The sequence below is a fragment of the Gallinula chloropus genome, assembly GCF_964237585.1.
Source record: "Gallinula chloropus genome assembly, chromosome: 6".
Taxonomy (NCBI): Eukaryota; Metazoa; Chordata; class Aves; order Gruiformes; family Rallidae; genus Gallinula; species Gallinula chloropus.
This window is the reverse complement of record NC_140091.1, coordinates 29,621,354-29,649,348: the sequence shown is the minus strand read 5'-3', so window position 1 is coordinate 29,649,348 and position 27,995 is coordinate 29,621,354. Positions and strand designations below refer to the sequence as shown.

The 27,995-nt window shown below is 36.3% G+C and overlaps 1 protein-coding gene across 1 annotated transcript in view; it reads left to right on the top strand.

Annotated features, from left to right (window-relative positions):
• KIF14 (kinesin family member 14) overlaps positions 1–27,995 on the top strand; it is a gene marked incomplete at both ends in the record, with an annotated part of 66,430 nt that overhangs the window by 7,940 nt on the left and 30,495 nt on the right. Inside the window, 21 exons of the mRNA XM_084266313.1 lie at positions 666–784; positions 1,099–1,271; positions 1,602–1,749; positions 1,851–1,914; positions 2,122–2,306; positions 3,000–3,102; positions 3,325–3,485; positions 3,894–4,041; positions 4,711–4,863; positions 5,469–5,595; positions 6,135–6,228; positions 7,075–7,210; positions 9,204–9,304; positions 9,980–10,074; positions 10,813–11,034; positions 11,165–11,349; positions 11,918–12,076; positions 12,644–12,763; positions 14,780–14,854; positions 15,438–15,576; positions 15,715–16,086. Coding sequence (XP_084122439.1) covers positions 666–784; positions 1,099–1,271; positions 1,602–1,749; positions 1,851–1,914; positions 2,122–2,306; positions 3,000–3,102; positions 3,325–3,485; positions 3,894–4,041; positions 4,711–4,863; positions 5,469–5,595; positions 6,135–6,228; positions 7,075–7,210; positions 9,204–9,304; positions 9,980–10,074; positions 10,813–11,034; positions 11,165–11,349; positions 11,918–12,076; positions 12,644–12,763; positions 14,780–14,854; positions 15,438–15,576; positions 15,715–16,086 — 3,079 coding nt within the window. The remainder of the gene's footprint in view (positions 1–665; positions 785–1,098; positions 1,272–1,601; positions 1,750–1,850; positions 1,915–2,121; positions 2,307–2,999; positions 3,103–3,324; positions 3,486–3,893; positions 4,042–4,710; positions 4,864–5,468; positions 5,596–6,134; positions 6,229–7,074; positions 7,211–9,203; positions 9,305–9,979; positions 10,075–10,812; positions 11,035–11,164; positions 11,350–11,917; positions 12,077–12,643; positions 12,764–14,779; positions 14,855–15,437; positions 15,577–15,714; positions 16,087–27,995) is intronic.

Sequence of the window (27,995 nt, the reverse complement as noted above, 5' to 3'; positions counted from 1 at the left end):
GGATATTGAGTTTTGATTCCAGCTTTCCAAGGCATCAGTACCAGGATTGGAAACTTCTGGAAAAGGATTGATTTGAAAGAATACACCAAAACTTCAAAGCATCCTTGCCTATCAGGACTCTTCGGCAGGAACTGTAGTTATAAAAGGATATGTAGCCCTCGTGCTTATAAGTATTGCCTAGCATTCTGCTAGTGAGGGTGGGTGGATGGATCTAAGAAGCTGTTTTGACTGTACAGGAGGACAGGGCAGGCAAGATGTTCCTTAGTACATTGCTCCTTTGTGTTCTGTATGCCTAATGATGGTTTAGAAGGAACGAGGAAAAACTTCCTATGCGACTTTCCAAATCATGAATTGGGTATTTCATGGTGTTGGGGCTTGCCCCTTTTTTTGGTATTTAACCAATCTGAGTTTCTAATAGAGACTTTTTTCCAAGCTGCTTTTGCAAGTTTGATGTTTGTTATTTAAAAGCCAGGGTCTCTCTTTGGTCCAAATAAAGATAATCTAGAATAATATTTTGCATCTTGTTGTGCTTTTAATCAATAGTGACACTTAACATGGTACAGCTGTACCAGACCTTGAATAAGCACAGTTAAATCAGCAGTACAATCTGTAACATCCCACAGAACACAACTGTATTAAATTGGTTTTATTTTTGCTTTTTTTAGGAGGGTGTGAGTATCAATAAATCACTGTTAACCCTTGGAAAGGTTATTTCTGCACTGTCTAAGCAATCTCAGAATGGGAAGAAAGCTTTCATTCCTTACCGGGAATCTGTCCTTACTTGGTATGTATGTTTCAGATGTTTTTTTAATGTAAAATTAAGTAATGGCTTTTTTAGACCGTGGATTCCTCTCCTATTCGGGAGGCATTACTTCTCCATCCTTCTTTCCCTCTCTCTAATATGACCTACAGAGGGAAGAAGTTAGCCTGTTGCATCAGGTAAAGAAGCAGAACCTTGGCTTGCATTTTAAGTAGCTAACAATCACTCTTAAATAAGTAGCAAGACCCTAAGCATTTGTGTTTATTCATATTGAGTTGTTTAATTTTTATTTCAATATGGGGGCTGGGGATTGACTTCGACTCTCCTGTCAAATGAAGGTTGCTAAAGGAAAGTCTTGGTGGAAATTCACAAACTGCTATGATTGCCACAGTAAGTCCAGCTGCCAGCAGTACAGAGGAAACACTCAGCACTCTGCGCTATGCTAAACAAGTTTGTTCCATTATCAACACCGCTAAAGTAAATGAAGATGTGAATGCCAAGCTCATCAGAGGTGAGGTTGACATCTGCACTCTTCAGGGGTTTCTCATTTGCGTGTGTGTTTAACTTATTGCTCCATAAGATCCATAGACTATTGTGGTGACTGACCCCTTGTCAAATAGGCTAAAACAACCTAGGATATCTTCCTTTTAATACTATTCTTTTTTTCTGAGCTTTTTTTGGCCGAAGTTCACATGTCTTATGCTATGCTTGAGAACCTAGAGTGGGGAAAGGTGTTTAACTTAAGTAGCAGGATGAATTTTTTAGTGTAATAATGAAATGTCTAAACCCTATTTTGTCTTAATTTTTAATATGTCCTGTGTGTCTGGTTTGTCTAATGTAGAGCTGAAAGCTGAAATTGAAAAACTGAAGGCAGCTCAGAAAAGTGCTCTGAACACTGATCCTGAAAAATACAGACGTTATTTGCAGGAAGTAACATCTCTGAGGATAAAGTTGCACCAGCAGGAGAGGGACATGGCAGAAATGCAAAGGTCAGGCCCTCATTAATATCTTGCTTTAAAATGAAATATAGTAAAATTATGGTCAGTAACAAAACTAATATGTCTTGTTATTTTCTCCTTAATATATTAAGAGCTTGGAAAGAAAAACTTGAAGAAGCAGAAAAAAGAAAATTCGAAGATATAAAAGAATTACAGGTACATTTTATTTCTTCGTGTCACTTTCTATAGTGAGATAGTAAAAAATATATCAGCAAGCCTTCCAAAAGAATTAGAACAGTTGTAAGATTAGGTTTCCTTAATGCTACTCTTCTAATGGACTACTATGACTACTTAGGAAATGCTAATATAGGTATCTGAATGCATCAAGTAAATTGTTTTTATGCAGAGCTCTCTTTTACCTAGAAAGCAGGAATTGCATTCAAAATGGACAATGATCTACCAAACCTTGTCAACCTCAATGAAGATCCTCAGCTTTCTGAGGTGCTGTTGTATATGATCAAAGAAGGAGAAACTACAGTTGGAAGATACACACCAAATTCAAAACACGATATCCAGCTTTCTGGAGTGCTGATTGCTGATGACCATTGGTAAGTAGCATTCTTTTTATACTTGCAGGGAGAGCAGGAAATATTTCTTCTCACTCTTCCTTTCTTTTGGAGTTGTTCTACCTTCTGGCAATAACAACCAGGAAAACAATTTTCAGGGATATTTTTTGTACTGTTCAATGATTAAAGTAATTTCCTTGTGTTCCCTCTAAAAATCTTTTAACCAAGGTGGTTTTCCTTTTTTGTCAAAAAATTCTGGAGAATGACCTAACCAAATGATGCTATGTGAGAACTGTTGCCTTAAGTGCAACGGAAAAGTGCAGTTCCTTACTTAAAACTAAAGGCAGAGAGCAGCTGGGTCACGTTGCAGAAACACTGTTACGAGTACATTCTGTGCAATTGATCCTAGGCAAAATGTTGGGAGAAATTTAATGGATTAATAAAATAAATGAAAGATGTGGGTGTGTTGGGAAATTAAACATAATCAAAGAAAGGCTCAGATGACAGAGGATTATAATAATTTTTTAGCAGTCAATTCTTAGATTTAAATACCAATTCTCTTCCAAAATATGGGTTGTCAGTCATTAGTTATGTGGTAACTAGGTGGTATGAAGACAGTCCATATCTGGAGAAAGAATAACAGGATGCTATCAAAAGCATGAATTTTAGTCTATTAGGAAACATCATTTGCAATTGACATTAGATGCTGAGATTCCAAATGTTTCATGTTTTCAGTGTTATAAGAAATACTGCTGGCAAAGTGAGTATTACTCCACTGAGAGAAGCAAAGACTTATGTAAACGGGAAATGCATTTTGGACCCAACAGTTCTGCATCATGTGAGTAATTGGTTTGGTCAGATTAACGTGTTCATATGTGGTTTTCTTACATTATTACAACTTCAGACAGCAGGATTTTCTTAGAAGACCCTGGAACCAAATATTTGTCTCTTCCTCATCAATTTCTTGCCTCACTTGTTATGTTTTAATAAGCACTGTAAACTTGCTTATAAAACTAAAAGTTGTAGAACAGACTTTTTCCCCCCTTCTCTTTCCCAATAGGGTGACCGAGTGATCCTTGGGGGAGACCACTATTTCAGGTTCAATCATCCAGTAGAAGTTCAGAAATCTAGAACAACATCTTGTGGCACTACGTTACTGCATGATGGTCCAAAAGATTTTGAATTTGCAAAGAATGAGCTGCTTATTGCACAGAGAACACAGTAAGTATTCTATTTTCTTGTAATTCAGTTATTAACGATGTAATTCAGATAGTTATTAATGTAGCTGTGCAATAACTGTTTATTGCAGTTCTTAACTTTGGGAAAGGTGCGTAATTAAATATAGCAATCAAGTAGACTTCAAACTTCTCTTTACCTATATGGTTTTCATTTCACAGGGAAAATGTAGATACTGGTGAAGCATAAAAGTGAGGGTTTTGTTTGGTTTTGGGTTTTTTTTTTTAACGAGCTAAACGCCTCCCTCCCAAAAAACCCCCCCAAATAAATCCTCATATTTTAACTGTTGAAAGTGTAGGCTCTGGCCATCATAGAAGCAAATTAATGTAATCTCTGTGCAGCCTATAAGAGATCAAAGCCAGCATTCTAAGTGTATGATGCTTCCACTTGCAGGCTTGAATCAGAAATTGAAGAGGCAAGACTGAAAGCCAAGGAAGAAATGATGCAAAGTGTCCAAATTGCAAAAGAGATGGTTCAGCAAGAACTGATCTCACAAAAAGAAGCTTATGAAAGTAAAATAAAATCACTGGAAGCAGAGGTGGTGAGTTGTCCTTGCATCATTACATTACATCGTTACATCAAACGTATTAATAAAATAAAACAGAACCTGTAGCATGGGGTTTTTATTTGTGCACTTCCTTTGTGCCTTTCATGTTGTAAGTGCCTTATGGAATGCTAAACTTCATAAAAATGAAAAATGCCCTCTTAAGTGTTATTCTAGGGATTTTGTTCTATAGAATTAACCAGGAACTAAAATCCAGGAACTGAGTCGTTAATCATGTCTGAATTTGATGCAGGTGTAACTTGTATGTAAAGACAAGCTGTCCCTACAAATTCTGTTATATGAGACTTTAAAATTAGTACAGTATTTTAGTTAATGTGACTTTTTTCTTCCAAGTTTGTATGCTGCTTTGTTGTTTGTATTTTAAATGCTTGTACTATTCTATGTAGACATATATGCTGTATGTCATGGTAAAACAGTAATAATGATGAAGTATCTTGTTTCTTAAATATGCTATAGGAGACATAATGTCAGGTTTGTGATCTGTGATATTACCTTTCATTGCTGATGCTGGGCTGAGTGGTCTACAGGGGCTGGTGTTTTCAGTGTACTGGAGTGAAAATAAATTTTAATATCTGCCTTGAGGGGTGGATCAAAAATGCTGAAATAGTAGTATTCTTCCTCTCATCTGTCCTTTCTTACACTTAGAGAGAAGAATCTCATAAGAAGGAAATCCAAGAAATGAATAACCAAAAAGCTGCAACTAAAATACAGGAACTAGAGAGGGCAAAGCAGAACCTTGAGCTGGAGCTGCGCTTCAATAAGAAGCGTTTAGAAATGGAGACCTTAGCTACCAAGCAGGTAACTTTCTTTTTAAACAGCAATGTACAAAACCTAAACCACTCCAACATTTTTGGTTATCTGAGGTTTGTTTTGTGTGGTTTCTTGTGTGTATTTTAAATGATTGTAAGAGAAATATTTACCTTTTTTTTTTTAATGCATGTTTGTATGCTTAAGAACAGATGTTTTGTTTACATGCTGAATATGATATTATAATAAATTTGGGGATAAACGAATATTTGACCTTATGTTATGTGGACTATTTTGTTTGTGTACTAAACTAGCAGCTATTTCCCTGTACCAAAAGCTATGGCTCAAAGCATTAAGGTAAGCAATGACAGGATTTTTTCATTGTGTTCATCTATATCTGCCTGATGCAACAAATGAGACTTAATTTTTTAAGAAGCTGTTTCTTTTTAATTCCAGTATCTTTTAAGCATGACAACATCTAAGCAAAACCTGAAAACTGTTAAAGTTTAAAGATGAAGAATTTCATGTGGATATGGCAGATGTTGAATATAAATTTAATTCTGTTATGAGAATCCACGACAGCAACAAAAAAATCTTTGCTAAAAAGCATTAAGAGTTTTAGATATTTTTTTTTTTTAATCTTTTTCTTCTATCAGGCTCTAGAAGATCACACAATTCGTCATGCAAAGATACTTGAAGCTCTGGAAGCTGAGAAGCAGAAGATTGCTGAAGAAATACGCACCCTTCAGAAGAATCGTGGAAGTGGGAATAAACCCCTCACTAGTATGTATATGCATACTGTTGCAAGGGCAATGCTGACTTTGTCTTGGCGGGTTTGGATTCAGTGGATACGGATCCAGAAGCTTTTTCTTTTCACCTAATACTTTTCTAAGAATACTGAACAAGAGCAGCCTTCTGACTGCTATGATTTTTTTCCATTTGTAAGCTGTATATATCAAACCATACTAAAACTGCATGTTAACTCATTGGGGAAACTGGAGTAAAAGAATGGATTCTTTTTAGTTCCTATCTCAGGTTATACTAAATATATAGCATTTGGTGTTATGCCTCTATCTCTGAAATACCCATTACCTGACCTTTTTTAAAGGGTTATTTTAGTGTGTGTGCATAGGAATAATTTTATAATTTTTTCCCAAAATATTGGGAATTCACAGAATTGTTGTTGGCTAATTCCACTCCATTTTTTTGATCTTTTGGGGGGTTTCAGCCTCTTTTTTTTTTTTTTTTTTTTTTTTCTTTTACTGTGGAATTGTTGCATCTCATTGTTTGATCTCCTTGTTATATGTAATGCTCTTCACTAGCTTCACTTAACTGGAATTCTCTGAGGCTGTCTGTGATGATCCGAGAGGCCAACGCTATTAGTAATGAATTTGGGAAAAACACTGTCTTCTGCAGGTGAGTATCTGAGTTGGTTAATTGTAAGGGGGTGTATATATAATTTTATATATATATATATAAAAGGGGTGGATTGTGCATGTTCAGTGAGTTATGTCTATAGACGTTGATTTTGGATTGAGCATGCTTTGTGGATGAATTCTGATGCCTATGTCCATCTTACTTTGGTTCACATATTAAAGTGTCCCTAAAGCTAAAACACAGTAACTCTATTCTTTTTAGAGAAAAGTAACATGGGGAATATGTGCCAGCAACTGGGAGGTCATCTGTTCATAAAACCACAACACAAATAGTTTCAAGTATAGAACCTCAGACCATGCATATAGGGGGTAGTGAGTTGTTTCTGTCCACAGTCTTGGCCTGCTGAGCTGCTGAAGAGTAAGTATTCTAGAAGTGTGCTTTGATGTTATTCAGGTATTAATATAAGCAGAGATCTGTTAGTGCAGAGGGAGCTCTATAACTAAAAACAAAACCAACCCCAAAATCTACAGTAAAAGCAGGCAAGTTAGGACTTTCTGGTAGGTGTATGTGTCACTGTCTTTCAGATGCTGTTTCTTCACATAGAGTTCTGTAATGCTTATTTGGGCTCTGAGTTTCTTGAGCCAGGAGTTGGTATAATATATCTTTTACAGTGTCTGAATTCAGGGACTCTTCTTCTTTCCTTCCCATAAAGCTAACTTTAATGACTACACTAATTCTGACACACATGTAGTCTCAAGCAACTTCTGTACTTGCAATACAATTTTTATTCTGGGTATTTTTATGTGTTTTTTAATGATTTACAAGTACCTTGCTTGCTTTAGCAGTATTAATGCTTTTGTTTTCTAAATTTTCTTAAATTCTTAGGCATGACAAAATTGATAAAACAGGAACAGGATCTTCTGTTCAGGTGCAGGTTCGTAACATCAAATTGGGAGTAGCAACTTTCTGGAGCCTGGAGAAATTTGAATGCAAACTAGCAGCAATGAAAGAACTCTATGAGGTCAGTAGCAACTGAATAAAAATCAGCAATATTTTGTCAAATATGAGTTTTTGATAATCATATAGGAGGAAAATCTTGATGTGTTTTTTGATTGTGTGATCTTCAATACCAAGGCACATTTTTTAATACTTTGTGTGGACAAATGTGTGTACATGTAGAGGACATGGGTTAGTAATTTTAGTGAGGTTATTTTGTGTACAACAGTATGAAGTACTAAACAAAGACTATGTTATGGTCCTTCTGGCTATTCAACTACATGCCTGTTCTACAGGACAACTAGGCTTTTCAAAGGTATTACTTGAGTTTTCATTACTATGTTCTACCTGTTTTTCTTTGGTTCTGGTAAGTTAATGTGCTGCTGGTTGCTTTTGTCTGTGTGCACCTTCGGTTCTTTAATGGGAGTTTTTGAAGATGTTTTGCACTGCTCCTTTTTTTTGTTAAACTGACAATTGAGGTGCGCTTCAATTCCTTATTCTAATCCCATTTCTCTTAGACAAACAAGGTAATTGTGTCCTGTACCCCTCTAAATGTGCAGTATTTTATTCTGGAGCATTCCATACGATCTTTTGTATCAAAATTGAGGGGGATGTAAAATAGAACAGTGCCTACATTTGATTCTGTATCTACAAAAGCTGTATAACAATCAGCTAAAATCTTTGTAATTAAATAAAGGTAGAGAGTGGTTCCAAATGATTGAATACAGAGAAGATCATGGTATCAGGTCTTACTTGCTGGGAGGATGATTTTTTTCATCTGCGAAATAGAGAAATGTCCTAAATTAGTTTATCAACTCCCATCTGAACAGACAGTGTTTTTCTACGGCATTCTTTTCTCTGTTTTAGAGGTCAAGATTTGAGTGGCCTAAGAAATACTTTTCCTTTTACAGTGGCAATAGAGTTTCCAATATCCAGGGCTGATGGCTGCGTTTAATTTTTCTAGTTTATGCTGTACGAGTTGAAAGCTGCTTTAGACTTCAGTGAAATAATGAAGGGTAAAGGAAGTTAAGTTCTTGGAGATGAGAGAGCACTAGTTAACACAAAGGAAGGATCCAAAGCAATTTGTTAGAGCTGTAGTGACCTTGGGTTTTATGTTATAATAATTTGGAGGTTTTTATTTAATACACAAAAGACAATCATCTATTTAAGCCCAAGTATTAGATTGAGAGCAGCTTTTCTAAATTTGTTCAGTGTTTGAATTTGTGATTCTCTTGATCATAGGAATATTTTTCATTGCATTATCTGTATTATGTACAGCCTATAGCACTAATGAAAAATGAGTAGAAAATGATTCAAGTAATTGATAAGTACTTTGGATCTTTTCTGTTTCCAAACTTAAATCATGTTCTGGCATACATAACATACTTAAAGTTTGCAGTGGAAGAAGTCTTAAGTATTGGAGCTCTGAAGGTGCTGGTAGGGAAGAACGTGAAGGCTTTTTACACTTCAGAATGTTCCTTTTTTTTTTTTCCAACCTTAGAAAAATCTTACAGTATTTTGTCCAAAAAGGTAAAAAGCCATGAAAAGCCAGAAAAAAATTTGAGGAAGTGCTCTTTTATGATACAACTCTGTAACATGCGAGTATTTTCAGAGACAGAATAATATTGTCATATTTATTTCTAAAAACTGGCAATATCAGAGGCTGGTTTCTATTTCCTGAGGAAAATTATAGCTAAAACTGTTAGAAGTCCAGATGCAAAAATAAATTAAAATTATGCGCCCATATTTTTAACAAATGTGGCATGTGGAGGGAACTCTGAAAAAAGTTTTGTACTTTGCAAATAGCCTGGTGCCTTCCCTGATGATTTATTTTCCACCTCAAGTTGTCTGACAATCAGTCATCTTTTAGGATATGTATGATCTAGTAAAAGAAATAAAAACCATTAAAACTGTTCTATTCTTCATAGAACATGTTGACTTCATGCATAGCTTGTATGCTTTGTCAGTCTTTCTGTTTAACCCTCCTCGTCCCCTGTCTTTTTGTTACTTTTTTTCAGAGCAATGGCAGAAATAAATCAGCTAATGTATTCTTTGACCCTGCTGATGAGTGGGAACCTGACCTTTCAGATGCCTCAGTTTCCTCCCTTTCCAGAAGGAGGTGATTCTAATTTGTAGCTCCTTCATCTATGCTTAAAGCAAAGTGAAATATAATTTCTGGAATTACTTAAATATGCTTCTGTGCTACTAACATAGTCTTTTCATTATTCTTCTACCTTATTATAATGTCAAACTTGGAAATCAAATTAAAAGTTATATATACATTTATGAGGAGGAGTAAAGTTTAAAGTAGTTATGCTATCTTAATGTTCTCCATTGGCTCCACTTATGAATATGAGTTAGTTTGCAACATATTGCTAATAAAAACTGCATGCCCACTAAAGCAGTTTGGTGGATAGGGTATCTGGCTTTCCAAAGCAATTCTTTCTGTGCATTAAACAAGATAGAAAAATCCCCAGCATGTCTGCTTTCTATGGTCCCAATAGGTAGGAAAGAAATGTGTTTTGTTTATATTTCTAGATAAAAATAATTCAGTAATAAAACAGTAGCTTAAAAATAGGAATGTACAGTAACAAGAGCCTGTGGGTAAAGGGAAGTAGGATCTGTCCTACGGGCTGTACTGTCTTGCTTTCACTCTGGTTTAGGTTTTGCATTTCATTACAGTAGGTGTTTGTTGTAGTTGGCTATTTGTTGATATTAATTGAACTTTCAGTGGGTAGGGGAGAGAGATTACAGTCTTTTTAAAAAATGTTTTTGCTCTATCATCGTTTCCTAGAAGTAGAAGTTTCATGAAGAACAAGAGAATTTCTGGATGCTTGTCTGAGATAAATTTGCAACCAATCCAGAATATACAGGCTTCCTATATACCGGGTAGGTACTGTATGGCAGAGCACCTTTCATTTCATACTGAGAACTTGAAACTGCTACATGTATAAAACTGATGGACTTCAACAGCTGTCAAAAAAAAGGGTGAGTTAGAAAAAAAATTGAGAAAAATCCTGGTTTAACTATGTTCAAGCTTAGGATAAACTTAACAGTAAGTTTTTTGTGGTTTATATTATGCTTTCTTAGGCCAAAAGCTTCCTGACTGGCACTTACAATCCCTATTGAAGAGATTTACTTAAATCATTGCTCCACTTAACTATGGAGAGAAAGGTGGCTGTTCATGTAACAAATTGCCAGAAGCTGGATTCTGACACAATAACTCGGAGACCTGGAGTTGTTGATATTCGTTCAACTACTGAAGTTTCTCAAAACTTGCTGTCAAGTTGCATAGTATTATTTTTCTGAGATAATAGATACTTCAGTCTTCCAAATATTGCTTTTATGCACTTGGTTATTTGGGATTGGCTGGATTTTGATATTTTCTATCTCTGTGGGTTTGCCAAAAAAGAATTGGTTCACGTTAAAGAATTTTACTGTGAAATTTGTACTAACTGAATCTGGAAAATATGTAGAATGTCGTATGTGTGTTTTGTCCTGACTTGCTGTCTTGAGTAGTTGAAGATTGCTGAAGAGGCAGTTAGAATGAGTCGTTATGAAGAAATGCTGACAGCTATCTCCTATGAAGTGTTTCTTGCATAAGTGTTTTGCTTTTACATCACACAGGTTCACAGAGTAAGCCCAGCATGTGCCCGGGTGTCTCGGAATCATTTCTTCCTGGAATTTGCAAAGAATCTATAAATTCAGCTTTAGGTTTACTAGAACAGAATCAAGGAGGAGAGAAGAGCATAGCAGATAGTCTACTAACTAATTTGTTTACCATTTCCTCTGGAGTTTCTGCCATTTTAAAAGCCTATGAGCAGCAAGATGAAGAATGCCAAGAAAACTGTAAGTCTCATTTTCATAGCAGCTTAAAGCAAACGTAATTAATGATTAGCCTTTCAGAGGCATAAGTATCCATGTGTTTTCTGTTGGCATGCACAGAGGAGACTTTCTGATAGATCTCTTTCTCTTCTAGTTTTCTCTCTTGATTGTGCTGCTCAGTCCTTCGGCATCAGAATTACCTCTGCTTTTGACCAGCTTGTGGTTCTAACCAAGCTCTGGCTTAACAATGGTCAAAAGTGCCCTGGATCTGTAAAAGTTGAAGAAGAAATAAGACAGGAAGTAAAGAACTTGGGAGGTTATTTACAGTTACTATTGCAGGTAAAGTATACAAAGGATTTCATTTGTGTGTAGAGAATCTATGTATTAATGCAACATTTATAACTCAAATGCTTATATGTCTAATGTGTTTGATGGACACATCTCAAAAAGATTAGCCAACAAAGATCCACCTTTGGCTGTTCAACAGGTCCTTCCATATGAAAGTTCAGAGTAATGCAGACATTCCCATGTCCAGGCCCTGACAACAGCATAGGTTCTGAAACATTAAAGGGGAGAACAAAACACACAGTGACAAGAACAAATGCTGGTTTGGATTGTGAAGTGGTACTCCTTACTGGTCATTGGTTTATAAATTCAGAAATTATACTCTTGTTTGTGCAACAGCCTTATCAAGAGTAACTCTTTCTATCTGAGTAAGTGTAATTACTGTTCTTCTCTGTGATTGTAAGGTGTGGGCTTTTAGCTGTGGTTGATAAGCCATTGAAGGTGTAAAGCTGAAAATGTCTCAAGCTGTTTTGAGTTACAAATTCTTGGGTTATAGAAAGTGTCTGCTCTTTGACTAGAAATGCTTTCTAGCATCAGTGAATCATATGCCTTTATTTCTCAGGGTTGTTCATCAGATATATCCTCAATGGTAACAGAAGCATGGAGCAAAGTAAACCAAGCAGTAAAACAAACAGTGAAATACATAGGACACTTGGCAGTAGTGACAAAAGCTGATATTTCCTTTTCTGTGGATGACAGTGTTCCTCCAACTAGTCTACAGGTGAAAAAATACTTGTTACCAATAGTGACAATTTTTAATGTTGATTTCACATTTATGTAAAGTAACCATGCTCAGAAGCGAATTGTTACATAAAATAATCTGATTTCTGAAAATACTTATTCATTAGTTTAATGCTTCATTTTTATAGTGAAAATAAGTATGTATTACTACCCTTGATTTTATTTTCTTTCCCCTGAAAAAATGCACTTTGAATCTGTATCACTTGTACCTCTAAAGCGTAAGAAATACTGTGCTTTTAGGACTGTATCTGCACTGAGACTGTACAAGTCTACTGATTTTCACTGATGCCCAGTACTTATTTCAGTAATATGTGATTAAGTATCACCCAGGATTTTCTGAGATCTGAAGAAAGGTAGGAAGAGGAGGTTAATGTGCTGACGCTCTGTGTGGTCCAAGAATGACATTTGATTGAAGAGACTAAACTGAATAGCGCTGAATGATTTGCTCAAAATTGCGTTTCTATCTCACCATGGAAAATTGTTTTAATTCAAGTCCATATCAGTTCTTGCAATCATTATGTTTTGGATCTTTTTTTTTTTTTGAAAGGACTTTTTACTTGCCATTTATGATGGAGTAGGCTCAGGGCTGGAGTTTCTTATTGATACTGTACAGGAAAAGGCAAGAATGGTGCAGGAAGAACTCATGAAACAACATGCAAAAAATGAGGTGAGAGAAGATGAAAACCTACTAATATATCTTAGAGGGACTTTGATGTCTCTTTCAGCAATTCTGTCTAGAAAGTTTAAAGTTGTGACTAGTAACAGAGGCTTGACATGGGTTGTAAGTGGGAATATTGACTATGGTCTTGCAGAATTTTTGTGCTGTTTAGCTTTTCACCCATCTGTAGACTGAACATTTAAGTATATTTTTTTAGACCAGTTTCTCTGTGGATTGAAGAGCCCTTTGTGTAAAATTTCACAGTGTAACCATGAAAGAGCTTGTGAAAACTGGTGCAAAGGAGCGAATGGACCTTTTATTTTGTATACTGTTGTGAAGTCTGTTTTGTAAAAAGGTTGCTTATTTAATATGTAACACTTCATGATCCTAAAAGTTAATGTTATTTTATACTTATAATAACAATTACCTCTGCTCTTGCTCCATTCACTGAAACGGTTGTGAAGATTATTGGAAAGTTTTAAGACTTTATTTTGTTGTCCACTGTTCTTATAGTACTTAGTCCCAAACAGCATGCTATCTAAATATTAAAATAGTTCTCAAGAGGTAGTCTTCTGTGCTTAATGGCTGGGGTATGCTGAAGCACCTTAATGGATTTAGCACTTTAGAGGCTTATTGGTTGACTACAGTAGGTATCTAACAGCACACAAGTCACACATGTCCTGCTGGTGTGCCTATTGTATTCAGACACTTAAAGCAGAACAGACCTTTAAAAAAACATTTAGTTTAGTTAAGTAGGCCGTGGGTTTCTTGTTTTGTTTTGGGTTTTTGCATGGAAGCGCTTGTGTTTGGTGTTGTGGTGGGTTTTTTAAAGTTACAGCCTGTTGTTTTGTGCTTAGGTTACAAGTTGGAGGAAGTTAATACTTACAGGGATTTATGTGAAGCAAAGAATCAAGTTTAAAGAATAAGCACCATAGTTAAAAATAGTTTTGTGTCTGTATGAAACTTCTAGTAGGCAAGCAAGAGTACCCCTTAGAAATATGCCACTCTATTAGTGGGTGAGTCATTTTGACAGAAAGCTTGGCTGAATTCCAAGGAAGTACTTTGGGAAGATTGAAATGTTCTTCAGCAAGGCACTAAGTGTATGTAGTGTACATGCTTCCTTTCGGTGGTGGGATATATAGTCTTGTTCTGCCACTTTTCCTCTGAGTAAATATGTTTTGTACAGACAGCATGCAAGGCCAAGGGTGATAGTTTACCTGGGTGAGCAATCCTGTCCTCTGCCTCATGTTTTTATTTTTGTTCTTCAAAGTTGACAAGCTTTGTTAGCCACAGTTCTGCAAATGTCCTTCCTTAACGAGTCAGGATATATGAAATACTTATTCTCAAAGAATTTGCAACTCCTCAATCTGTAATATGTGACCTGGGATAAAAGATAAAAATCAGTTGGAGAGGAGTGATAAATGCTTGTCTTGAGGAAAAAAAAAAAAAAAAAGATTTCTTCCTACTTAGGTTTCCACTGTTGTTATTCTTAATCCTCCAGATAACAGTAAAATGTCCAAAATCTTCCATGTTCATATCAGCTTGTTTAATTCCCAAATGCTTCATGTTTCCAGCAAAAGGAATTGAGCTGTCTGCTTTCCAGATAGTCGTTCCTTTCCAGCAGATGCCTATGTATCTGTAGGATTCCTGTAAATGCTTGTCACTGCTGGAACTAATGTGGAGTTGGGGAGAGAATATCAAGGTATTAACAAAGAGATCACCCCTGGCACTTAGAATGACACTGAGTCAAAAATTAAAGGACGACCATTCTTTAGCCAATACTTAAATTTGATCATTCATTTTTCTTATATTAAGGGGTCATTGAACTTTGCAGATAGTTAACAATGTTTTCTACCACTTAAGGTTGTTTTTGAAAAATTGCATGCTCTGTTGCAGAAAACATTACTTCTCGTTATGAGCATTTCTATCATTGATGTGCCAGCATTCATTCTTACTCTAAAATAATGTACTTTCTATGTTGTCTTGAATCAAGTGTACAATGTAATTGGAAGTGTTGTTTTATAGGTTCAGAAGCAAATAAAGGATAATGTTTTGGCATTAGCCAGATTTCTGGAGATTAACATCTCTTATTGCAGAAAGGTAAGAGAAACATTTCCCAAAATGTGTGCTTTGAGCCTGGGGTTTTAAGTTTAAAGGATGTATTAACCATGAGGAGGAATTGAAATACCTTCTTTATACTTACAACAGCATGGTAACACCTCCTGTTTTGGTGGTATTCTTGTGATTTGGAACGCTAACTGTTCTGGCTACTGCATTTCCACTTAACTAATTGATTTTAATTTTACTTAGGAGTATCTCCAGAAATACTTTCATCTTCCTTGTCTTTGTGCTCATTGTGTACATCCGAACCACCTGCTTTGTTTTCTTTTAAGTTGAAAGCCTCAAGTTCAGTAATACTACTGTAATTGTGTTTATAACTGCTGCAGTTGTTTATGGCCATATTTATTAATATTTTGAGTTAAAAGATGGGCTAATTAATCTTCTAAGAAACAAACCTCTTATCTTGCACTTCTTTTCAGAGCTATCTTATGTTTCTTGCCTTGGCATTGCTTTCATTTTGTATTTCAGCTGTGTTTTATGTGACTGAATCCATAAGTGTGTTTCCTAGTTACTGTGCTGTCATGTGTTTTGGTTCTTTTTAAAATGCTCTTTATTAATACAGACAGAAATAAAATCTCTGTTACCAGAAGAAGATGGTCTGTATCGGGAAATACAGAAAAGTATGAATGTTGCTGCAAGATATTTGGAATTGGAACAGTGTCTAGCTGAAATCTGTCAAGTTGTTTCTTTGACATTAAAAGGTATTTACCTGGGTTATTACCTGTCTTGATAGTAACCTGTGGGCTACAGGAAGCCTGTAAAGCAAGAGGGAGGGAGGGCTACTTGGTCTCTTGTAGCAAAATGCTGCATTTGATTTTTCTTGCTTTTGTTTTTTGTAGGATCATACAGAAACACAAGCCCTCTTAGGAGCTTTGCAGAGAAGGTTTCTGTCATAGCTGGCTATCTTAACAACTATTTTGGTTTATTTGCCTTGTCTTCTACTTCTGCTAACAATCCTATTCAGAAAATACCCATGCCTTTCATGAACTTGGATGAACTGGATTCTCTGGTTGATTCCCTTGTTGTGAATTTTGAACTTGAGCAAGGACAGCCATCACTGAAATCTCAAACTCTTTATAATGAAACTACAGAGGCTTGGGGAGGACAGGTTGAAACAGGTGAAACTGAATTTGCTTGGAAAGAGAAGGAGATTCCAAAACACACACACAAACTCCAGTCTTCACCTCCATTTTCTACAGAGCTTTTACCTAGTAGGATACAGTGGGTATAAAATACTATTATCAAGAAATTCAGGGGAACTCTTTCCTTTGACATGAGGGAAAGCAACATGCCAAAAAAAAGGTTTAATTTGTTGTAAATATTATTACTAAGTGGTATGCAAGTAAAATAATTATTTGTGGGAGTACCCTAAATTTTACAAGAAAAATTGGAATTAAGGGGCTGTAAGATTTTCAAGTATGTTGTCTTTTTTAAAAGTCTGTTATTACTAAACTAATAAAGAATTTAATGCAGTAAGTAAAAAAATCTATTGTAAATAATATGAATGGAGAAGCTTAAAAACCGTTGGGGAACACTATAAACACAGTGAAACCCTTGATAGGATGTTCACGTCTCCTAAAATATTTAGCTTACACCTCTTGTATAACATGGAAAAGATTCCTTTGAAGGGCATTTGCAACATATTGATATTGCTTACAGTTAGACAAGGAGACTACCTTCCTATGCCTGATGCTGGAAAAGCAGGTGATGTTGATACCAATTTTTGTGTTAACACTGTTGCTTCACCTCTGCTGCATTATGATCTAGTAGCGCTATGGGAACTCTAAAGGGCTTTTTTATGGCTTTCACTTTTTAAATGGCAACTTCTTTTTTTAAAAAAAATATCTTTAAACAAAGCAAAGACTTCGTATTTATTTCTGTAGGGGCAAAACTGTGAGAGGTGGTAAAAATACTCTGGAACTTTGATTAATGCCTCTCAAAGTTTTTGTAACCTGTTGCAAAATCTCGGCTTGAAGTATCAATGCTGGTGCTCTTTTATATTACATCTGAAGTAAGTTCATATTGACTGTTACTGCTAGCAAATAATCTTTTGATTGCTTTCAGTACTACTCAGAGTGGATTAAAAGCATATCTCTTCCTAAGTAATATGTAAGTCATCCCATGAGGTCACTGAACTCTCCTGATCAACTACTTCCTTGTGCATTTTACTATAGTCATGACTTAACATCTTATCTTCAGTTTGCTGACTGAAGCCAGTGAAAATTAACAGCAAGGTTGAAAATTAATTTGAGTTTTTATTCTGTAATACTGGATTCTAGAAGGCCTGGACCTGGCACATTTTACAACAGTGCTGAGAAATCATTAATTAAAACCTAAGGGGTTTTTTTTCTACTTATCAAAGCTTCCAAGCCACATGCTCATAGCTATTATCTTCCCTTCTGAGGGAATATGCTCAACATCTTGAGAATTTCAGTCTTTGAGAAGAGTCAGGCTCTTTAGAACTGGTTTCTGTGAAAAGACAACTGTAAAGAGAATCCTTGTCTTTTGAACACCTTCATGCTATAGTTATTGATGCTGTTATTCAGCAATTGTGTGCTGTTCTGATTTGGAGGAAATGGGAAAAGCTGCTGGTGCTGAACCAGTAACCCATGTATGTTTTTAAGATTAGTATATTGTAATACTTTGTCAAACAATGTCTTTCAGTACAGTCCTGCCATTAAAAGTATCCAACAACGTTTATTTCTGCTAATTTCCTTCTCACATGAGGTGTGATGTTGCTTAATCACTTTTTTACCGTAAAGGCTTTTAAAGTGTGCTCAAAGGTTAACAAAGTATATCTAATTGTTCAGATTTTCATTCTAAAGTTCTACTTCTGTAACTGTGTGTTGTATTTGGCTGAAAGTTTTAAGAACTGTTTCTTCAGAATCATGTATCTGAGTGCTGTAGATTATGTAACTTGATTACCCATTCAACTTTGAAGTTATTTCCTTAAAGTGTAAACTCCTTGCCAGTTTTCTTCTGTATGCAATTGTTTTTGAGACCTTCCTTTATCACAGAGTATTGCTTCCTTGCTGAAGGTATTCTAGTATAAAAATCTGGAATGTGAGCTACAGAATACACTTCTTAGTAACAAGTGGATGAAAACCAGACTGCTACTGTACTGAAGTTTCTTTCTTCTACTGAGACACTTAACAACACATACTGATCACATACAAGCTGAGTATTTGAGGTAATACTTTCGGATTTTGCTAATATACTGATAATAGGTCAAGTCCCCATTGCAAAATGATTTAAGGGTTACTATTGATGGTCTGCCTGCCCAGATGATAAATCATGTTTGCTTTTATTCTTGTGCTTAATGATAAGCTCTTGCTCAGAAAACATCATAGTTTCTGTAGCTCTGTGTGTTATGAGAATTTGTCTTCCCTTCTCCCCAACCCCCAAGTTAACGTTCTTTGCAAACTTGGAGTTCCAACTGACTTTTAGTTCTTAGCCTTTCTGAAACTTGGGAGAAAGAAAACGCGAACAGATGGATTTCTGATAGAATTCTAATTGAGGTATTGGATGGGCACCTTTAATCATACCCAATTTAGCTTTTGTAGGATGAGTGAAAATATTGCCAATAGCTTTCTGATGCTTGGTTTGATTTGTTGTTTTGGGTTTTTCCCCCTCTACACTAACATCTAATCAGTCAACTAATAGTCTCTTATTCACATTATTAATACTACATTCACATTTTAGAGTAATATGTTAACCCAACCTACTTATGCTAGTGTTTTCTTCAGCTTGGTGCCCTTGTTATAGTTATACATCAGTGAAGTACTTCATTCTTACAATATATATGGTGACTATAGATCATCAGTGTGAGCTACTGCTCTCATAACGTATTGCATTAATACATCAACAAGCCTAGCGGAGGCTCCAGTAATCTATTGGTGTAATATACCATAAGGTAAGGTATATTTATAACTATAGGCTAGTCTCTCCATAAGTTATGAATGTCAAGGAATTGGGATCATAGCAGGCAGATTTTGGGATGGATTGATTTGAATGGTAAGTTATTTTGCTGGTCTTTCTGAAGAGCTGGATGTAGGTGTGGGTTAGGCTCAGGTCAGCAGAGGAATTGATGTGGCTGGATGTAGTATCTGCATCACCTGCTAGCCATAGCGATGAGGTGAAGTAGATGCCAAAATACGGGCTGTGCAGTATGGTCCAGGTATTTCCACCCTCTTGCATTTTTGCAGATCTTGCTGCCTAACTTACAGCAGATAGCAGTAATACGCAGAAGACTCTTGTAGAGATGTTACTTTTGGTGTTTTTTCTGAACCATAAAACTAAAGCAGATACCAAAACAGTGCAATTTAACCAGTTTTTACTTCAGTATGTCCTAAAGTTAATTACCTGTGCAGAAATACAGATGGTGGCATAAATTTCCCAGAGGTGGCAGTGGTATTTATTATGTAATAAATACAAATGGTATTTATTAAAACACTTTTTTATTAATTAACCAGTGATAATAGAATTACTTCCAGCAGATAACTGTTCACACAGTACATTGACTTATTCTTTCATATTTCACTTGTACCAACATGTACAATCACTTGCAGCTACAAGACTGGAGCAACAACTGTGAGTTTCTGACTCTAAGGTGGAGAGTCCTGTAGGCTTACTCACAGGACCCTGATGTTCTATACCCCTCAGCATGTTTGTTTCTTCTCTTTGGCCAATGTTTTCTCAATTACGGTTTCTCCATCTGTACACACTAATAAAGCCCATTCACACACACTTGCATAGATGGGGATTTTATGGCTTTGGCTGAAGCTTAGTAGCTCTAGTAGTTGATGTTATGCTTCTGCTAAGAGCACTAAATTTCATCTTGGAAGGTTCTCTGAGGGTCTGAAAACTTAGTCTTGAGCTCTGTATCCCTGAAAGAAACCTCGGTGAACAGTCAGGTACATGCACTGTAGGGTAGCAGGTAGAATTATGAAGAAATGCTCAGAGACATGAATGAGATGTATTGTTTACTGAAGTCATTAAGGCTTCACTTTTATTATAGGTATTGATGTAACCTGTAGTTTGTGGTCACTTGTTAGTGTGGTGGTTTTGCTTTGGGTGTGTGTTTTGTTCTTGTTATTTGTTTTAAGTGATTTCGGTCTTACTCTCTCAGGAAAACATTCTCTGGTCAGATTTCAGGTAATTAAAAAGTAATTGGGGCATTGACCCATGGATTTGATTGACTAACAAAAGAAAAAGAAGGGGCCTTTTTGAATACCTCACCTCCCTGCTTTTAAATTTTGACTTCTGTACCATAGTTTCATTTGAAAATACAAAATGAAGAAAAATCTAATGAAATAAATTCTTATCATAATAAAAATCACTTGCTGTTAACAAGGAACAGGTATTTCTTCAGTACAATACTTGTACTGTATTAATGAATACATAATAATTCTGAGAGTATTGATCTAATACTTTACTGATTTTTATGACTCAGCCTCCAGTTTTATTTGTTTAATTCTAGGAAAATAAGAATAAAATTACACATTCTCTCATCGAACATTAATACATGAGGTAAACTGCTGTTGTCAAAACCATGATGTAAATTATTTTTCATGCAGAAATTGGTAAAGCTGTGAGAGCCTATCTGGTTAAGCACTAAACTGTTCATTTTATCCCTAATCAGCAATAAGAATCACTCTCATTTCAGATAAAGATAACAGCTCTGGGAGAGAGTATATCATCAGAATACAAAGACTGGATTACTTAAGAAGCCTTCAAACAATGTTGAATTATGTGTAAATACATTTTTGGAAAAAACCCACGTTCTGCCAATGCTTTTTAAAGAACACATGCCAGTGTTAGAAATTAAGGATAAGTAACTCTTCTAGCACTTGCTGACTTGTGAGAATGCTCTAGACGAAGGAAGACAAGCTGCAGTTTGAACTTAGTTTGATCCAGTAATGGCATCTGCAGGCAGGAGAGGAGACTACATCTGATGTACCTCTGCAAATACAAGCTGCTATTTTCGGTCAGGAAATTTCTTCTCATTCTTTATATACTGTAACATACTACAATTAGTCTTGTTTTCTGATTTCATGGTGAGTATTTTGTTTGTTTGTTTTAACTTTTATTTTAGGACAGCATTTTAACTCTCATCCTAGCTTTCAATAGGAGCTGAGATTAGTTTATGCATTTTCCCAAGGAAGGGCCATTTGCCCTTTTTAGTGTCCTAATATTTAATTTTTAGATATTAAATATGTGTGTGTGTGTCATCTCTTGATTTTCTGTTCTTTTCAGGGCTTGGAATTGGTATATCTAGCAAGATTCAGTTACTCTTAAATTTTTTCCCCTGCCTATTTTGTTTTTGACTTAGCGTGTCTTATTATGAACTTACTTCTGGAATAGGAGATGGAGTATATCACCTAATCAACATGCATACAATTGGTTGCAGTGAAAAAAAGAACAAAACTAAAAGAGGTCTCCTGAACTCATCAACAGCAAGTATCACAGACTGCATAAAACATTATTTCGGGTACCTCTCAATCTGAACTAATTTTGTAGCTAACTATTAATTAAAGCAAGCCCAAGTAAACTAATTAGAAACATCTACCAAGAGTTGAAGGAAAGGAAGGAAAGTATCAGGAAAAACTCATGGTAGTTGTCTGAAACTAAAAAAACCCAACAAAACTACACCCCAAACCCAATCTTAGTCATATGGAGTTAGACTATACTTGATGTCTTCCATGCAGATTCCTTAAGCCTATTACAAGCATTACATGTTTAATCTTTATGCAAGTCTAGTAGCTTAATAACTTACATTCATATCAGCTATTGTCTGAGCAGTTCAATTTTTTTCCTCTTATAGGTATGTAGAGCATAGAGACAAACTTCAAAGGGTAAAACAAACCCCAGCAAACACATTAAGCATGATTACTTTACTTTGTTATTTAAAATATTGTAAAGACTGGAGATTTGTTGAAATGTTATTTGTAGTGATTCAAATAAATGTCAAGCTCCAACTTAAAGTGTATTTAACCCCATGCAATGCTATTTTTGATCTCACAGCCTACCAAACTATGTGTGTTATATATTGGTATAAACCCCTCATTTGCTGAATTATGTTACGATGTGTGTGTTAATTATCTGTGGTAGAAAATGACATCCCACTAATGTGTTTCTGCCTCCCACCCTAGTGTGCAAGCAATGGTATTGATAGAGAGATTGTTTATCTCAGAAAAATGAAAAACTATGTTGCACATGGACATGTTAGGACAAAATCTTACACTTAAATGCAGAAGTATGATGAAGCTAGCTATGGCTATACATATATAAGCATAAAAGGGAAAATTACAAAATAACATGCAAGAATCAGCTATAGATACAAAGTAAAACTTCCCAAAAGCTGAATAATAATAATAATGTTTCCTACTTGGAGCTCCTGAGAAGGAAACAGCGTGGTTAATGTTTTGTGCACCTTTGCTATGGTGATGCTTTTGTTATACCATGGTACCAGTGAGTTCTGTCAATGAGCGTGGCTGCTTTCTCCGGGTCTGTTCAGGCCTCGGTATTAGGTTTTTAGAGAAGCCTTTAAATTTTTATTTGGAATATGCATATCCATTCACTGGAATGCTTTCCCATTTCTCAGTCTGCTGTGTTTTATTTTAACTGTATGTTTCCTTCTCAGCCACATTCTGGGAATCTGTTGTGCCCTATTTAGAGTGTAAACTGCCTGTAAACAGCCCGGTTTAGGAAGCTCTCCTAATTTCTGATCTTCTGTTAAGACTCTGCCACCACAGTAGCTCTGACAGCGCATTCCATCGAGTTTATTGGTGACTAAAGGGGCATTTGAATGTATTTCTCTATAGCAAAATACTATTGCAGGCCATCTTCAGGCATTTCACATCACAAAACAGTTCTGGGTTGAAATTCAGAATTGTGTTAATGAAATACAAAACCAGTGTTTTTTTAGAATTATGCTTTTCAGTATTTTTATTTGTTTTAATCACAACTTTTAAAAGCACTATTGCATTTTTTTATAAGTGTAAATAAAAAATCTTATTCATTATAAAATAAATGCATAATGATAGTTAAGTATGTTTTTTATGTAGCATCAGCTATTGCAGGTGACCACCAACCTGCGTGGGAGAGGGAAAGAAAATGTACATCAACTTTTTAAACACAAAATTGAATCTGAAATTCTTTACTGGTAGTTTGTCTCATTTTTCTATCCATATATGGTCATGTATACATGGTTACAAAACCCCCTAAGATCACAGAATTGTTGGGGTTGGAAGGGACCTCCAGAGACCGTTGGGTCCAACCCCCCTGCTAAAGCAGGTTTCCTAGGACATATGAATAGATAAAGTGTGAATTTGAAATGTGTGAACTAAATGATGTTTAATACTAGTAGATACTTTTGCTTCAAAATGAAATGGTCTTTTAATTCTGGAGTCTGATGACAGTAGTTGTCCTAACTGCTTTTTACAAGAATGCTTGATTACAAGGGACTTGATAAATTCAGAAGTGTAAGTGTGGAATGAAGTAAAGGCTGGTTTTGAACTCCTTAGCTGTCTTCAACAGTAGATAGTGAAGCTAATAAACAGGATTCTGTTGGTCTTCAGTTTTGCCCCTCTCCTCTCCCCTCGCCTGTCAAAACTTCATCTGTGCTTCTTATCCCTAAGATACCCAGCTATATTCTTAAATATTTGGTTAATGAAGATAAAATCAGAAATCAGTGCATCAGTGTTAACTTAGCTGGCCTTCAGTTTTTGTTTATGACCAGTAATGTTTGAGGTAAACCTTTCTACAAGATTAATCAAGCTGTGAAGTATGTGTATAATACATATAAACCTTTAATACCGTGCTAACCTTGCACAGAGCATGTATCACACAGTCCAAAAGGAAGTATGCCAAGGTGTTTCTTTGTACTCCTCATCCTGTGCAGCAGTGTATTGTTCTCAGGGGAGGGGATCCAGCCTGCTCTGTAAAAATGCTTACGGAGTGCTGCGAGGTAGCACTGTGAGGCTTGGGAGTAGCAAGAGAATGACAAGCAATGGATTAATGCAAGGAGGGTACTGGACAATTTATTTCCTGTTTGCATAAGACTTTTGTAAATGTGCCCCTAAATAGTTCCCTTGGACAGCTGTAGCTGACACTCCAGTGTGGAATCCAGGCTGTTTCCTCTGCTGCTGCTGTCATTAGAGGGTCACTGCTTCTGGGATTGCCCCAGAGACTGCGGGGTGTTGTCTCTAGCTTCAGGTGCTTAAATAATGTGCTTAAATACTTGACTAATAATGTTCCAGAGAGAGTGCTGATGACATAGTGGGGTTTTTTGGTGGGTTGGGGTCTTGTGGGTGGTTTCATTTTTTAATATGGACCCCTCACAAGAGGCCTTGCTGGTGTTCTCCTGCGTTGATGTGCTGCCCTGTCCCACAGCTATTTCATGAGATAGATGGGACACTTCCCTGTTTTGTTTTACTGTCAAACTAAGTCTTCCACTGCCAGGCCTGATTCAGCAACTCTTTATCCAAAGCAACTTGTCAGTTGTTGATGCTTATTCCATGACTCTTGTAGCTGTTTGTTCTTTCTCCTCTGGGAAGGCGCTGGTCAAATATTCAGCAAATATTAAGTTCGAGGACTGCTTGTTAAAACATTGTATCGACTTGTCAGTATTTTAGGTGGGAATTTGCTTCAGCTGCCCGTGGAATTCCGCTTTTGGCCACTAGATGGAAGTGTTTCACAAGGCGTGCCCGCCTGAGCCCGCCCAGGCCTGGCGGCACCTGGCCGCGGCCTGAACCGAGCACTCAGGCCGCGCCGTTATGTGTCTATAGAAAACTTCGGAGCGTTGTGCAGCTTAGAGGATAACTTTTTCTGTTACCCATTCCGTTAAGTAGTTATATTACAGCTTTGTCCAAGAGGCTGCACATTTTCTATATCACAGCTATCCTAGTTTTAATTTCCTACACTGTTACTTTAGTGTTTTCAATGTATTGAAGATACTGTTATAAAAAAGCACGTAACTTTGCTCGTCTGGAACATAGTTCAAAACTGTTTTTTATCAATACCTCAACTAGATTTCTTAAATATCTGCCTAGCTGTAAGGAATAGCTTTTCATCTGGTGTTCATGTGGATAGCACAAAGGAAAAAAATTGCTTTATTGGCTCAGATTTAGAATCGGGAAACATAAAGCTAGGAAGGGCTATGGCCCAGTGAAGCAAATCTTATGCCTGTTTACCTTCAAGTTCATTCTTCAGCTACTTCTAATCACCAAATTGCTTATGAATAAACTAATGTTTTGCTGCACAGGGACTTGGATGGCTCCTTATTCCTCGTTGTCTCTACTATAAGTTGCATAAGGGGTTGAAGATGAAATTCAGGATGGAAATTAGAAATTCTGGTGTTTCCTTTTCTAACTTGTAGGTCAGAAATAGCTTACAACCTTCTTTTGGTTTTTAACAGGTTAACTTGGTGAATAGAAGTTGTTGTGAATGTGTTCTAATGGTGAAACTGAGATTTGTTAAGGTTTATATTTTGGCCGCACTTAAAGTTGGGGGTTGTTCTTTGGGGTTGTTTTGGTTTTAGAAAGCAATAAGTAGATAAATTTCTTGATAGATACAATTTAAAGAGAGGATTTCTTTTTGCAAAGTACTGATGTACTTGGGTCATGACAACTGTAACTTGACCTCTGCCGAACTTCTGATGTTATTGAGTCATTATAAAACTATCTCCTGTTCTGCTTTGGCTGGAATTTCATGAAAATCTACAGTGTTTCTCAACTAGTAGCTCTCAAAGTGCTTTGCAAAGGTAGAGAAACCATTTCTCATTCCACAGATGTATTCAAATAATTAGATGGTTCCTCTCTCTCAGCTGCAAAGTAAATCAGTGGTCTAATTATATCTTTATGAACCACTTACTGAAGAAATAGATTCCTAACTCCAGGTGGATCTCCTTGTCTGAGGTGGTATGTTTTAACCTTTAGATGAATAGCCGATGTCTAAGCTGTTGCTAGAGATAAAATACTAATACATGCTTTGTGAGGTTACAGTTAGAAGCCTGTAAAGGAACTTACAAACCAGCTGTAGACAATGTCCTATACAGTAATAGGTTAAGCAGGTGTTATTACTTAGGAGCACTGCACGTACATGAGCCCTGCAATTTGGCTTGACTGTGCTTTTTCATAATGTTATGAACATGTGCAGCTGTTCTTTCAGCACCTAGAACCCCAGTGGAAGCTGCTTTTTAATCTCAGTTCAATGGTCCCTTTTCGCTGCTTGAGACTAGGATTCCATGCTATTTGTTTACAGCAGTAGTCTAGGAAAGATGGGACTTCAGTAAGATACAATTCATAAAACACATTTATGACACATTGCACTGGCAACATTATATTGGGAGGCAATGCTGTCCAGAGAATAAAGATCTTCTGTGCTATATGCTTTAACCAAGTGATGCTGTGTCCTGAGAGAGTGTTTACCAGCATTTTCTGTGTGGACAAGTAAAGTCACCAGTGACCTCTTCACAAATGCGCAGAGGTACAAAACAGTATTGTTGGCTTTTCTCCTGATTTCTCAGATAAATGGAGCTTTCAGAGAAACACTAAATTCTAAATTCTTGAAAAAATTTGTTGTTTGTAGTATGTAAAATACCCCAAAACAAACAACCCACAAAAACCAAACTCCAAATCCTAACATTTTTGTAAATAGTAGTGAAAATCATCACGGTATTTTGGAAGTGTTGAATATTGCATACAAGCAGCTAAAAAATAGGGTTTTGTGAGTGGTACGCTTAAGTGAACTTTGTAGGGTTTTATTGAGGCTGAAGGCATAATGTGAGTCTAAAACATTTCACTGTTTTGTCTTGGTGTTAGAATGCAGCAGCCATCCATTTAGCAGGTTGCTGAGAACTTTTTTGCAGTTACGCAGTGTTGGAGAGACTACTGCCTAACAGAAATTCCCCTGTCCCAAAATGCTTCCATTTCCTATGTCTCTTGTGAGGAAGGAGCTTTTTTCAATGGAAACTTTAAAATCTCTGGACCAGCAGGCAGTGCAGTGCACCAGCTCCTCTTCCTATTTCTGTTTAGGCTGCACAGTCACAATGAGGTATCATAGTAACACTTCTGTTACGATAGAATTGGCAATATAACTCTGAATGCACAAAGTTGGCTTTTGTGTTGAATAAGATTATTTTTTGGCAGTCCCTTTTTCTGATTGGAATATTTGAGTATTTGTTTGCACAAATTGGGAGCTGGGTGCATTTCTTCTGACAGCTTATCAATGTTTGCTTTGTGATCAAAAGACGTCAATAAAAAACACGTTTGTGTAGTAGAGTGGTTTATGACTAAGTTGTTAGATTCCTCTTAGGTTCTTCTAAACCTGGTATGTAATGGATTTCCATGCTAGTATGTTTGTTTTATAAAGAGTGAGCACATTGTTATGTGTGTGCACAGCTGATCTGTTTTCTATTACTTCTGTACTCTCACATGTCTCAATATTCAGAGCACATTGGTATACTCCATCTTCATGAGATGCAGACCTCGAGGTTCATACTGTCTGTAGTTTCTTAGCTTGCTTGCTTGCTGGAAGCAATTTTTTTCCCTTCAGTTGTTCTTGTTTGTTTTTTTACATGAGAAATATATAGACATTTCTATTATAGTGTAAATGCAAAATTGGATTGTAAAAGTAGCTTGAAGAGGCTGAAGCTGCTTTTAGTTGGCCACTGCAGGGGCTGCATCAGGAATTTGCTTCAGTAAAGACAACTGTTGTTATTTAGATTGTGTAAATGCTCGCTGTTTGGTAGGCATTTTTCACATGTAGAGGGAATTTCTGTCCCAAAGAGTTTAGAGCTGAAAACAAGTGGCTGGAAAAAATAGTTTAAAATTGTTGTCCGGAGAATCAGAATGCCTTTGTCACACAGGGAGCATTTTTACATTGTTCTATTGTTCCTAGAAATGCCTTCTAGAGGAGAGTCAGTTGTACCTGTTTGAAGGGAGGTCAAGGAAGTAAAAAACCCCAAAATCCTTAAATCTCCAGTATGATGAAGGTGACAAAAGGAAGGAAGGTAATGCAGGTGAAGATGAATAGCAGTTGTCGTACTTACCAAGGCTTTCATAGGGTTAGAAAAGTAGTTATAAATAACGGATCACTTTATTTGATTCGAAATGCAGAA